We start from the raw sequence: 12,398 nt of genomic DNA, 5'->3' as shown, positions 1-12,398 counted from the left end.
AATTCATTGTGATTTTATGTAAGCTGTCTTATTTTTACTACTGTTAGCCGCTCTGAGCCCGGCTTCCGCTGGGGAGGGCAGGATTTTATTTATTTATTTATTTAAAATAAATTTATTTATTTGGTTTTTCAAATTAAGGTTTTACAATCACATATCCAGCATACAACATAAAAACAAGATTCCAAATAATCTCCTTGATTTCCCTCCTCCCCTTTGTGGGTCCTATTGTTAGTCATTTCCTTCTGCATCTTTTATAATAATTCAAACCTTTTACATCTCCATTATATCAAAAATTCATGATTAAACTGCGAGTGTTATTCCAATCCTACTAATGATTTTAACTGATTACAATGGTTTTTAAGATAAATTATAAATTTCCCCCATTCCTTATTAAAATTTTGGTCTGCCATTCTTCTCTGGTCGGGACTTCTTTTCTTTCCATCTCTGAGTCAATAACATCCACGCAGCTGTGGTCATATACATAAATAGTCTTTTCTGCTCCAATGTCCACAATATATTCACGTTGCATTACATTTATTTGTTTCTAAGATGCTACAGGACTCTTTGTTGTTGTAAATTCATGGTTTATTGCTATGATATATAAAAAAACTTGAAGTGATGTGCAACTTGCTCCTTATTTTCCTGTCTCCCTGTGCAGGGTTTCCAGCAAAAATTCGCCTTTCACAGCAAGGAGATTGTAGCCATCAGCTGTTCCTGGTGTAAGCAAGCAGTGAGTGCAGCATGTATCTGTTTGCTAAATTGCCCTCGCTTTCTAAACACAAACACCTCTGCCTCCTTTACCTCCCTCGCCCCAGAGTTTGGAAGTACTAGTCTTCTTCTTGTTTATTTATTTTTTTGTTTATTTTTTTAAAGTAAGGAGAGCATTAAAAATGGTGATCCTGCCCCCTGCAATCTGAAGTGGTACAGCCCATTCCTTATCACTTTACCCCCTGATTACTACATCATTCTGCTGCGTGGGTAGATGTGGCCAGTGTTTGGAACAGACACACTGAAGACTGTGATTGTCCGGGACAGTTCTGTAGACACTAACTGGCTCTCTCCTTTTCCTTTCCTTTCAGTATCACAGTAAAGTTTCATGCTTCATGCTGCAGCACATTGAGGAGCCCTGCTCACTAGGGGCACATGCTGCTGTTGTCATCCCCCCCACTTGGATCCTACGGGTCCGGCATCCCCAAGTAGGTTGCCCCCTTGGGTTTCCTTTTCCATTTAAAACAGGGGCCTCATTTAAACCAGCTCCTCGTTTACATTGCTTCTTCTTTTCCCTCATCTCTAGAACCCGCTAAAGTCAAGTAAGAAGAAAAAGAGGACATCGTTCAGGAGGAAATCCAGCAAGAAGGGTCCTGAGGTCAGAGAACAACTAGGATAGGGAAAGACTGAGAACTAAGATGCAAACTGAAGAGGTGGTGTGCTGAGAGATCAATGGCAAAAATACCAGGCAATAGACTAGTGTTTGGGTTTTTCCTCCAGTGTTTTACTTACGAATGTCTTTAGCATGCTAGGGGAAGTGGAACACTAAAAAAAAAATAATCTGTGCTCTCAAACAATTGCTTGGTTAATTTACAAATAGCAAACGTTCTAACTAACATATCAAAATAGAGGAGGTATTTTGATTTTCCTCAATTTCAAGAAAAACAGTGAAATTGCATGAAATCTCCCAAATGGAATCTCTGAAAGGGCAGAACTGCATTCTCTGTTCAAAAATTAAGAACTGAACAAAATGTAATAATATAAATACTTGCATTATAAACCAATAATTGTACTGTATATAGAAAATCCATTTTTAACTTAAAGGTGGCATAACAAACATAAGAAGGATTAAATGCTGTAACTAAATGTATATAACCACAAAAAATGGAGAAACTTACACTGATGATCAACCATGCAAGATAAAAACAGTTATGATGAATTCTCTGATCTAATCTGTGATGAATTTTAGAAGACATAATTTGTCTTTGAATGATTTTATCTTGGCTTAATAAGCAAACGTATGTATGAGCATTTTGATTGCTTAAGCATCCTCTTTGCAGCACCCTTCAGCAACATGAGGAAGTTTCCAGTTAAGCAGAATTTCCCATTTTGTCCAAACTGGGAAGTCATGGTTGCTATGTTGGGAAACTCTGGTTGACTGAAGGCTTCAACATTTCATTGTGCTGTTCTAGGAGAAAAGGGGTCAGTCATAGAATTCTAGTCTATTTCTGCTGGGAATACGGTTCAGTAACACATTCAGTTGCTTTTCCTAAGATAGGGACCCTGGGAATTTTTTTTGTTCAATATTTTTATTAATTTTCAAAGAAACAAAAGCATTACTTTTAAGAATAAGAAAAAGCATAAAATAAAACATTTAAAACAACTATATATACAATTCGTATTGAATCCACAGTATGGGATTACTTGAATCCTCTGACTTCCCTCCACCCCCTCCCTTGGCTCCTTTATAATATAACTCTGGGATTGATGAGAGTTGGACCTAAACTCTGATCAACCCTAGCCAGGGATGATAGTTGTTGTGGTTCAGAAACATCTGGAGGGCCACAGATTCCCCATTTCTGTCATAGAATTACTAGTCTCCGGTGATCACTAATAATGTACAGTTTAGTTGCATAGTTACCAGCTGTCAGTTTACTAAGGGTGCTGTGTGCATATGCCTTTCAAGTAAACAGGATGGCTCTTGACTCGTTAGCAGAGAGACACTGCAGCAAATGGAGGACCATGCAATACATTTTAATCATTAAGGTTTAGTCACTGGATTTAAGTATTGTTTTTGAACGGAGGAGAACCTAGTTAATGCTGCTTTGATACCACATTGTCAATAAATCCTAAATATTGCTAACTGATCACATGGGATTAAAGGCTTGGGGAGCTTTTGCTTCCCTACCTGAGGCAACGTTAGTGTCAGTCCAAAAGGAGACAGCTTGTTTCTCAGGATGGTGGGGATTGAAGCCCAAAAGGAGAAAAGGCTGAAAACAATGAAACTTAGAAGGCTGGCAACCAATGGTTAAAGCTTCCAGTGGCCCAACTTTCCCCATTATATTTATGACTGTTTCCAGAGACCTTGACCAGAAATGAACATTGAACTCCAACTTCTGCCAAAGCCAAAATACACCCCTGCTTGTATTTGCCCATGAAGAACAGATCATGCACCTTTGTCCAGTTTTACGCAACGTGTACTAACAGAGTAATGTAGACTTTAATGGTGATAGTAACTGGGGTCCTACAAAAACAAACAAATTGAGCTTCCTGGGCATAAACACTTATTTCACCATAATCTGGGTCATTATCCTTAATCATTACTAATGTTATTTTTGCAGGAAGGGCGATGGAAACCCTTTGTCATCAAGCCTGTCCCAGCACCTCTCATGAAGCCGCTGCTTGTGTTTGTGAACCCCAAAAGTGGTGGGAATCAGGTAAGTGTATTTTTCAAGCATTTTATTCCATTGGTTGCAGACCATATGCTGACACATCTGTATTTTAGCCCCAGTCCTTCTTCAGTTTGTTTCCTAATTTCCTTACTCTCTTCTTTCTCAATAATTTTTAGGGAACAAAAATAATCCAGTCATTTATGTGGTACCTCAACCCTCGACAAGTTTTTGATCTCAGCCAGGGAGGCCCCAAAGAAGCGTGAGTATCTGTCTGAATGAGTCTTAGCCCCATCCCAGTAGAGAGGCCTTTTCTAAAAGACACAGGACTGAAATTCACGGCAAAGTCTCCACATATTCTGTTTTTGTATGTGTGTGTTTACATTTGCATCCTGTCTTTCTTCCAAGGAGCAGAGAGTGGCACTTTAGTATCAGAAGAGTGGGAACACCTGATGTTCTGTCATTTTTCAAACTGGATGACCCATGCAATCTAAGCTACTGTTGACTGTGTAAAGCAGGGCTTTTCAACTGGTGGTACTTGTACTGCTTTATATACAGTGAAGTACTTTCAGTTGAAAAGTGCTGATGATGGTCTAAAGAGAGAGTGGAATAGAACAAAATGAACAACCCTATGAGGTGAATTAGGGAATCTTTGGCTGAACTGCAATTCCCATCAGCCACAGCAGGCTTGGCCAATGCCCAGGGGTGATGGAAATTATTGTTCAGCAACATCTGAAGGGCCCACCTGGGCTAAGAGAGAGACTTTTCACGTTCAGATGATGAAGCAGACTTCAGGGCAGAACCATCGTTTCTCAAATTCATCACAAGTCCCTAGCAGCTATGCTTATTTTCAGTTAGGGCCCAAGTGCAGCAGAAAAAGAACTACTGTTTACACCTTCTAACCAGGACACCTTCTGCTTCCTGGAGGAAGGAGAATCTAATAGTGCAGTCCTACCCATGTCCACTCAAAAGTAAATCCTATTGATTTTAGTGGAGCTTTCTCCCAAATAAGTGGGGTTGGGAATTCCTAGTCTAAATTACATCATCCAAAGTACAGTCCTTCTTTCCCAGTACGCTCTTCCTCTGATTTTGGCCATACAGCTCTTTCTGGTAGCATGAAGATTGTGCCAGATTGAGGATTGGTTCCAAAGACAAATATGTTTTGATGGGTTCTTACTCGGCTTCTACATTTCTGAAAGATTACATGAAAACGAGGGGTTGCTTCCTGTTGATGCTGCGCATTCCGTTCTTGTCCTCTTAACTATCACTTCTTCTGGGCTTTGTGCAGGTTGGAGATGTATCGCAAAGTGCACAACCTACGAATTCTGGCATGTGGGGGAGATGGTACGGTAAGTGGCCGCAATCCCTTGAACACTTGATGAGTTATGAAGAAAGCCAGGGTTTATGTCATAACACCACGAGAGGACTAGGATCAGGCCAAAGGCCCATCTGGCCCAGGACTCTTCATACAGTGGCCAACCAGACGTCTCTGGGAAGCTTGCAAGTAGGTCCTGAGTGCAACAGCACTATCCCTACTTTTTATTCCCAACAACTGGCATTTGGAGGTGTATCACCTTGAACAGTGCAGATAGAACACGACCACTATGGATAGCAGTCATGGATAGCCAATTAAGAGACAGTTCATTGGCTCTAAATCAAATGAGAAAAATGGGTCCACCAAGTTCTATAATGCACTCATCATCATTCAAAACTACATTGCCCAAGATGCAGTGTGTTTCATCTTCAACCAAGATGCTAGCTGAATTGCATGCTAGTGACAGTGCTTTTTTGGGAGCAAGGCCTGCATTGGTTGTTTTGTGATTAGCGTGGCTGCTCAGGTACTACTACCCTGCTGACCTTTACTCAACATGCCACTTCTCTCTAAACTATGAGCTGCTTCTACATAACTCTTTAGTATTCACAGATAATTCTTTTTTTGCTTTGCTTATGACCAGTCGGCTCCAAACCAGATTAACTGGCAATGTATGGCCTAGTAGCCACTCATGGGGTCTTCCCCCAGTTCCTAACAGCTTCTCTCTTTTTGTCATTTTTTTGGAGTTTGGCCTATATTGAGAAAACAGCCATGTGCCAAAACAAAAGCAAGGGAAGCTCCCAGCCGAATTTCTGTCTGAACCTTTGTCTTTCTTGACTAAATAGGTAGGGTGGATCCTCTCCATCTTGGACCAGTTGCGCCTGAACCCTCCACCACCTGTGGCCATTCTTCCCCTGGGAACCGGAAATGACCTGGCAAGGACGTTGAACTGGGGTGGGGTAAGACTGCCAGTTTGGTCCCAATGCTAGACTTTATTGTGTTCCAGGTCAGCAGTGGGGTGTGAGATTAAATGGAATGTGCTGAGTCAGTCCTTCTTAAGCCAGTATTATCTATAGTGACTGGTAGTGGCTCTCCAGGTTTCCAAGAAGAAGTCTATCCCAGCCCTGCTTAATATGCTGGGGATTGGACCTTTGATACTCAGCCACAGCCCTTCCCGAAAGGAGGTCATTTAATGCTCGCTATCTTGCGTCAGTCCTTCACGGAGAACATCTCGACCCACAGGGTTACACGGATGAGCCCTTGTCAAAGATCCTGTCACACGTAGAAGAGGGGGAGATTGTGCAGCTGGACCGCTGGAGTCTGCAGGTGGAGCCAAATCCTGAGGCAAACGCTGAAGAGAAGGATGAGACGGCGGCAGACAAGGTGAGGCCCACAACACCATCATGCCCTTTTAGGGCCAGCTGCTACAGTCTCCCCACCAAAGATATACTTAGTATGCTTCTGTCTGGTTTCTTTCATGGTGGGTCAGTTGTGTTATGGCAACTGCAACTACCCCTAGCTAACCTAATGGTTTTTTCCATGTATGTAAAGTAAGCAAGTAGGATAGCAATGAAGAAAGTAAGATGGGGAAAGGAGGATAGCCAATTTGCGCAGTGTGAAAAGGTTAACCACAGCATATTTCTTTTGGGGATTGTGGGATCAGAGTTACCTCAACAATATAGAAACTTATTTGTGTATGCAACTACAGCTGCTAGAATGATATTTGCCCAAATATGGAAAGAAGAAGAAGTCCGGACCAGGGAAGAATGGCTTACAGAAATTAATGGAATATGCAGAAATGGTGAAACTTAACTGGAAGAATTAAGAAATCAAGACAATAAACTTTTTATTAAGGAATTTTGTTGAATATTTACAAGCAAATTGCAAACAGATTAAGGCACTAACAGGATTGTGTAAAAACTTGCAGTTTCTAAAACATATATGATAACAGATGATCAAAAGAATAAGTGGAAACAATTGGGATATGCGGGGGGGGGGGGGGACTTTAAGGAACTGCAGAAAGAGGAGGGAGGAGGGAAGTCAAGGTTAAAATGTTAGAAATACTGTTGAATGATCATTGAAAGGTGGTTTTTTTTGGGGGGGGGGTTATAAATGAAAAATAAAACAAAAACAAAACAGACCCCACCACGGTATATTTCTAAGGATCTCCAGTCTCTACTTTTTACCTTAAAACACTCTTTAAGGCTCCCCACTCCAGGGCTTTTCATCCCTTGTCTCTTGATGTTCATGGCACTTCTATGACAAAACACTGTTGTCCTAGCTACTGTTTCACCCCATCCATCCCCCTCAATTTCCATTGAATTCTGCTTTGCTTAGTCACATATGGGTATTTATAGAGTAGCTGAAAAGTCATTTCACCTTCATCAGAGCCTCAGATTTAGTGGTGTTTCCTCTCATTCTCAATTTTAGCTCCCTCTTGATGTCTTCAACAATTATTTCAGCCTTGGTTTTGACGCCCGGGTGACACTGGAATTCCACGAGTCCCGAGGTAAATAGCAACAACAAGTGGGATGTGGCCAATTCTCTCAGTGCACCGTGCTTGGAGGGATGGCCTCCTGTGGGGAAACCACACTATGATTTTGGAGGTCATGAGCTGAAAGCAGAGGGTTTAATCAGGAGGGAGAAGAAAGTGACAAGGAGTTGGCTTCAAGGTACAACAACAAATGCCTTTCCTTTCAGTAAGAGGGGTAAAGGTCCATGTTATTATTTGTGCTAAACTAGCACTAATCCCCTAATCCTGTCATACAGTAGAGTGCTGTGTGAGCACACTGTGGCAAGAGACGGTCAACTCTGGTAGCGGATATTGGGTGGGGGGCTAGAGACTTTCTGCTGCTTTTTTCTAATGTGGGGAGATGAGCATGCAGAGAAGGTTCTTCTGTGATTTAACCAGTCATGGAGACAGAAATGTGACTTACTGGCAACAAGTAACCCATAGCAACCTTTTTTCCCCCTGCAGAGGCCAATCCAGAGAAATTTAACAGCCGATTTCGGAATAAAATGTTCTATGCTGGGGTAAGTTCACTGGGATGTCCTTTCACAGCCCAGTTAGGAATTGTTGCCTTGGTCTCAGTGTGTCCCCAAAGTTTTTCACTGTGACATGTGGAGCATCTGGAGGGCAGGCCATACTGTAATGTTTTTCTTCCCAGGGAAGCCTTTAGAACAGGAGTGGGGAACTTCCGCCCTGTGGGCCAATCTTGGGCGGGGGGGGGGTCAGTTCCCCTAATCTGCCCACCCATAAACTGACATCACTGGTGACATCATTTGATGGGGGGGGGAGATGGGATTTAATCCTGACTGGGGTGCATGCCTTGTTTCCAGCAGGGAAGAGGTTAGTGGAGCCAAGGCAACATGATGAGTGGGGATCAAAGTGCGTCTCAGGAGCGCTGTTTGAAATTAGTCAGTGCCCAATCAGCCTCTGTGAACTAACTCGGTTTCTCTTCTTCTGGCAGACGGCGTTTTCCGATTTCCTCATGGGGAGCTCCAGAGACTTAGCGAAACACATCAAAGTGGTGGTGAGTGAGCTGTGGGGCCACCAGGCGCTTGGAGGGCACTGGTTATTGATTGGGTTGAGAAGGTCATTCTGCTGCCGTGTTAAAGATAAACCCTGCGGAAGGCATCGAGAGGACAAATGCATCTTTGGGAAAGATCAAGGCGCTAAGAATTTTGTTCCCTCACGAAAGGGATAGAAAGAACGCCTGAGGTTCTTCTGTGCTGCAACCAGCCTTGACAGCTGACTGTCGCCTTTTCCTCTTTCATTAGTGTGATGGGACAGACCTGACCCCCAAAATCCAAGATCTGAAGCCACAATGCCTCGTCTTCCTAAACATTCCAAGGTGAGTGGTAACTCTCCCTGTCGGGGAGTGTTCCCCCTCCTTTGAACTCCCTTCCAACGCTCAGGGATCAGAGGTGTGCTATCCTCTGCCGCCAACACACTTTCCCTCCTTCCTGTCTATGTGCAGGTACTGCGCAGGCACCATGCCTTGGGGCAACCCTGGGGAGCACCATGACTTTGAACCCCAGCGTCATGATGACGGCTGCCTTGAGGTCATCGGCTTCACCATGACATCCCTGGTAAGCCAGGGCAGCTCCTGATGGCTGATCTCTGGGGTCATCAAGGACAGCAGATGCAGCTGGATTTGGGGTGGGGACTGGAATTTCTGGCCTCTATGACACTAACACGGGTGCAACCTGAACAAGTAAGCAAGACCAACTAAGATGCCGCTAAGCCTGCCTAGCTGACAAGGACAGTGCCAGCCTCTTGATCTGATGTTTAACTATTAGCTTGCCCAGAGGAGCTGTCTGACACAAGTATTAGACTAGATAAAATCATAGAACTGTCGAGTTGGAAGGGGTCTCGAGAGTCATCTGGCCCACTCCCCTGGCTCAGTGGTAGATATACGTCATGCGTGTGGTTTCAGCTCCCACGTTCATCTGCTAGCATCTCTATTTAAACATTAAAGAGTCCTCAGAAGAAGCAGGAACTGGGAACTCTGGGCAGCCACTGCAAGTCAGAGTTGGCAGTACTGAGCTGGAGCGGCTGTTGATTTGAGTCACTGCACAGCAGCCTCAGATGCTGCTGGTAATGGGAAAACGTTTCTTTTCCCAGGTTCAGGTCATGTGCAATCTCCCACTGACGTTGCTCATTGGTTGGCCCTTCCTGTTCAACACTCTTCTTCCTTTTGTAGGCAGCACTGCAGGTGGGCGGCCACGGAGAGCGGTTGCACCAGTGCCGGGAGGTGCTGTTGACCACATCCAAGGCCATCCCCATGCAAGTGGACGGAGAGCCCTGCAAGCTAGGGGCTTCCTGCATTCGCATATCCCTGCGCAACCAGGCCAACATGGTGCAGAAGACCAAGAGGCGCAACTCCATGCCTCTGCTTAATGAGTAGGTTCTATCTTACAAAGGGACCACCCCCAAGGCTTTGGGGCAGGGAGTGAAGGTGGCTTTGCCTGTTCAAAGTGTAATAAACCTTTTTGCATGGAGGCGAGCCTTAGAGCTTCCTCATCCTTTAGCAGGACTGCCTGCTGTGAGCTTAGCTGCTGAGTTGAGTGGGATTTCTATCCTACTATATCCCAGAGGTTTGGATTAAAATGCATTGGAAACCATCCTAAAGGCAAGTTCTAATACTATGAAATGTAAGATATATAAAACCCAACAGAATTAAAGTCTCTACAGACAAATGTATTGGGTTTTCTAGCTATGCAGCACTGAGTCTTCTGAAGTCCAAAAAACACTGATATTGAGCACACACACACCCCGCAAGCAAAAAAGCGTAACTGCCTTTTCTCAGCTGCTTTATCAGGATGGCTCTGCCTTGTCCTAGTCCTAAAGGCAAGCAGCTGAATGATTAATGGAGGAAGCAGGGTTATATGAGCCCACAGAGAGGGCTCTGTGGAAGCAAAGTTCCTTCTCTGCTATATTTTCTTTTGGGGGAAGGGAGTGGAGAGTTGTATCACAGACTCCTAGAAACTAATGAGTGGCACAAGATCTTAGGTGCACAGCTTCCTACATTGTACTGCTTGGGAGGCGGTGGGTGGGAAGGAAAGTTTTTATTATGCTGCTTATCCCATTCAAGGCATAATGAAAGGTGGGTGAGGGGGCGATCTGTGAAAGCTTTATGTCTTTCCTGGCATTCATACCCTTCTTGGCAAGCCTGTTTTCCTGTCCAAGGTACATCTACATGGCTGCTTGTTACGCTTCCATTTGGCATTGTAGTGCTGAGCTAGCAACATTTAACCCCCATCTTCAGCTCTGTCCCAGTACTGAGACTATGCTGGTCTCCTGCCTCTCTACATTGCGCATGAGGCCTTGCTGCAAGTTTCTATCATTCTTGCATAAAGAAGCACATTCCCAAAGAAGCCAGGAATTGTGCCTCCCTTCCTTTTGGCCTGCCTGCATTTGTACATGGGAGGTGGCAATTGGGGCCAGTGTTACGGAAGCAACCTGCACGGCTAGAGGCATAACGGGGGCTCAGGGGTGTCCCGCCTGCCACTTTGTTTTTTCTTCTGATTTCTCAAAGACTAGATGCCCATTTTAGTGCTGAAGAGCCAATTGCAAATGCAACTGTTGTTTTGAGTTCCTGTCCACTAGTCAGATAACAAGTTTTTAAATGCTACAATGCTACTCTAATTGTTGTTGTTGTTGTGCATGGGGATTTTGTATCACATTCTGGGATTCCCCACCCCCACCCCATATCTCCCCCTCTTTCCCTCCCTTCCCTTCCCTCCCACAACAATGCTGTCTTCCTTTCCCTAAGCAGCCCCACCTTAATTAAATCAGCACCTTTCCTTCCTGCTGCGCAAACAGTCAGCAGCCCGTTCCAGAACGGCTAAGAATCCGCGTAAGCCGAATTGGCATGCACGACTACGAAGCACTTCACTACGACAAGGAGAAGCTCAAGGAGGCCTGTGAGTAGCTGGTTCCACAGCCCAGGCTGCTGGAGCCTCTTTAGCTAAAAGGTGCCTAGAACAACTTGCAGGGACTTTCTGGAGCCATTTTATACTTGCACACCTTTGTCCATAACAGTACAGCATGTGAGCAAGTCGCTGGCACCTTCTGCCTTTCTGTCAGCCTATCCAAATGTATTACTCTAGCATGGCAGCATCTTACCATATAATTAGTCTTTTTTTAAAAAGAGCCCTCACATCAAAATTCCCTGAAGAAGTGTGCATGCACACGAAAGCTCATACCAAGAACTGACTTAGTTGGTCTTTAAGGTGCTACTGGAAGGAATTTTTTTTGTTTTGACTATGGCAGACCAACACGGCTACCTATCTGTAATCAAAATTCCCTGTATGCGCGAAAGCTAACACATCTGTGAGAGAAGGCTTCTAGTCTAGCATTTCTCCCTGACATATTAAAATTCCACATGCACAAAGATTTTGTCCGTTAGATACCTTCAGATAAGTAGCTTCCCGTGTGCATTGTGAGATGGTATGATGCTCGAGATGGAGGGGACCCTGAGAATCATCTAGTCCAACCCCCTTCAGTGAAGGAATATGCAGCTGTCCCATAAGGGGTTCAAACATGCAACCTTGGTCTTGCATCTATGATTTGTCCCCTAGCTTCTGCTCAGTGAATACCTGATACACCAGGAATGCATTTAGCAGGTTCAATGGTATTTGTTGATAACATTTTTACTTTCCAGCTGTGCCCTTGGGAATTATCGTTGTGCCAGGAGACAGTGACTTGGAGATATGCCGGACCCACATTGAGAGGCTTCAGGAGGTGAGATGCAAAAGCAAAACACTTGGAGAAGGGGAGAGTGTAAACTTGCTATAATTCTACTACCGTTCAAGTGACATACCACTTGGATACCCCTGCTGTCATAGTATCTGTGCTTCTCCAGTTGTAATTAACTGCCCCTCAAATGAAATTTAACAGTTGACTGAGCAAGCAGGAGTTGCCTCTGCTTACGATTCATAACATGCAGAGCAACAGGAAGTAGTTTAGTTATGCCTCAGCATAGTTTCAGAGTCGGCCTAAATGTCCCCGCTGCCACCTGCCCCATACAATTAGAGAAATGTGGGGGAAAGCTGTTAACCTACATGAACAAAACCAGAAGTAACAAAGCTGGGCTTTGTATGCAGTGTAGTTTGGGTAAAAGGAAAGAATTCAGTGTAAGATGCCGTGGGAATTTCAATGAAAGCAAGTAAATATGCCTACAATAAATAAATAAAAAATGTCC

The 12,398-nt window shown here is 44.1% G+C and overlaps 1 protein-coding gene across 14 annotated transcripts in view; it reads left to right on the top strand.

Annotated features, from left to right (window-relative positions):
- Positions 1–12,398, top strand: part of DGKZ (diacylglycerol kinase zeta) — a 135,887-nt gene that overhangs the window by 101,069 nt on the left and 22,420 nt on the right. For all 14 annotated transcript variants that reach the window (XM_083749528.1, XM_083749526.1, XM_083749532.1 and 11 more), the window contains 16 exons: positions 659–730; positions 1,080–1,196; positions 1,295–1,366; positions 3,330–3,425; positions 3,557–3,639; positions 4,666–4,726; positions 5,535–5,648; positions 5,932–6,072; positions 7,120–7,198; positions 7,667–7,722; positions 8,160–8,222; positions 8,470–8,543; positions 8,670–8,781; positions 9,396–9,595; positions 11,018–11,118; positions 11,859–11,938. In XM_083749528.1, the coding sequence (XP_083605654.1) occupies positions 659–730; positions 1,080–1,196; positions 1,295–1,366; positions 3,330–3,425; positions 3,557–3,639; positions 4,666–4,726; positions 5,535–5,648; positions 5,932–6,072; positions 7,120–7,198; positions 7,667–7,722; positions 8,160–8,222; positions 8,470–8,543; positions 8,670–8,781; positions 9,396–9,595; positions 11,018–11,118; positions 11,859–11,938 (1,521 nt within the window). The remainder of the gene's footprint in view (positions 1–658; positions 731–1,079; positions 1,197–1,294; positions 1,367–3,329; positions 3,426–3,556; positions 3,640–4,665; positions 4,727–5,534; positions 5,649–5,931; positions 6,073–7,119; positions 7,199–7,666; positions 7,723–8,159; positions 8,223–8,469; positions 8,544–8,669; positions 8,782–9,395; positions 9,596–11,017; positions 11,119–11,858; positions 11,939–12,398) is intronic.

The sequence above is a fragment of the Podarcis gaigeae genome (assembly GCF_964106915.1).
Source record: "Podarcis gaigeae genome assembly, chromosome: 1".
NCBI lineage: Eukaryota > Metazoa > Chordata > Lepidosauria > Squamata > Lacertidae > Podarcis > Podarcis gaigeae.
The sequence above is the reverse complement of the archived record's forward strand: the minus strand, read 5'-3'. Positions and strand labels throughout refer to the sequence as shown.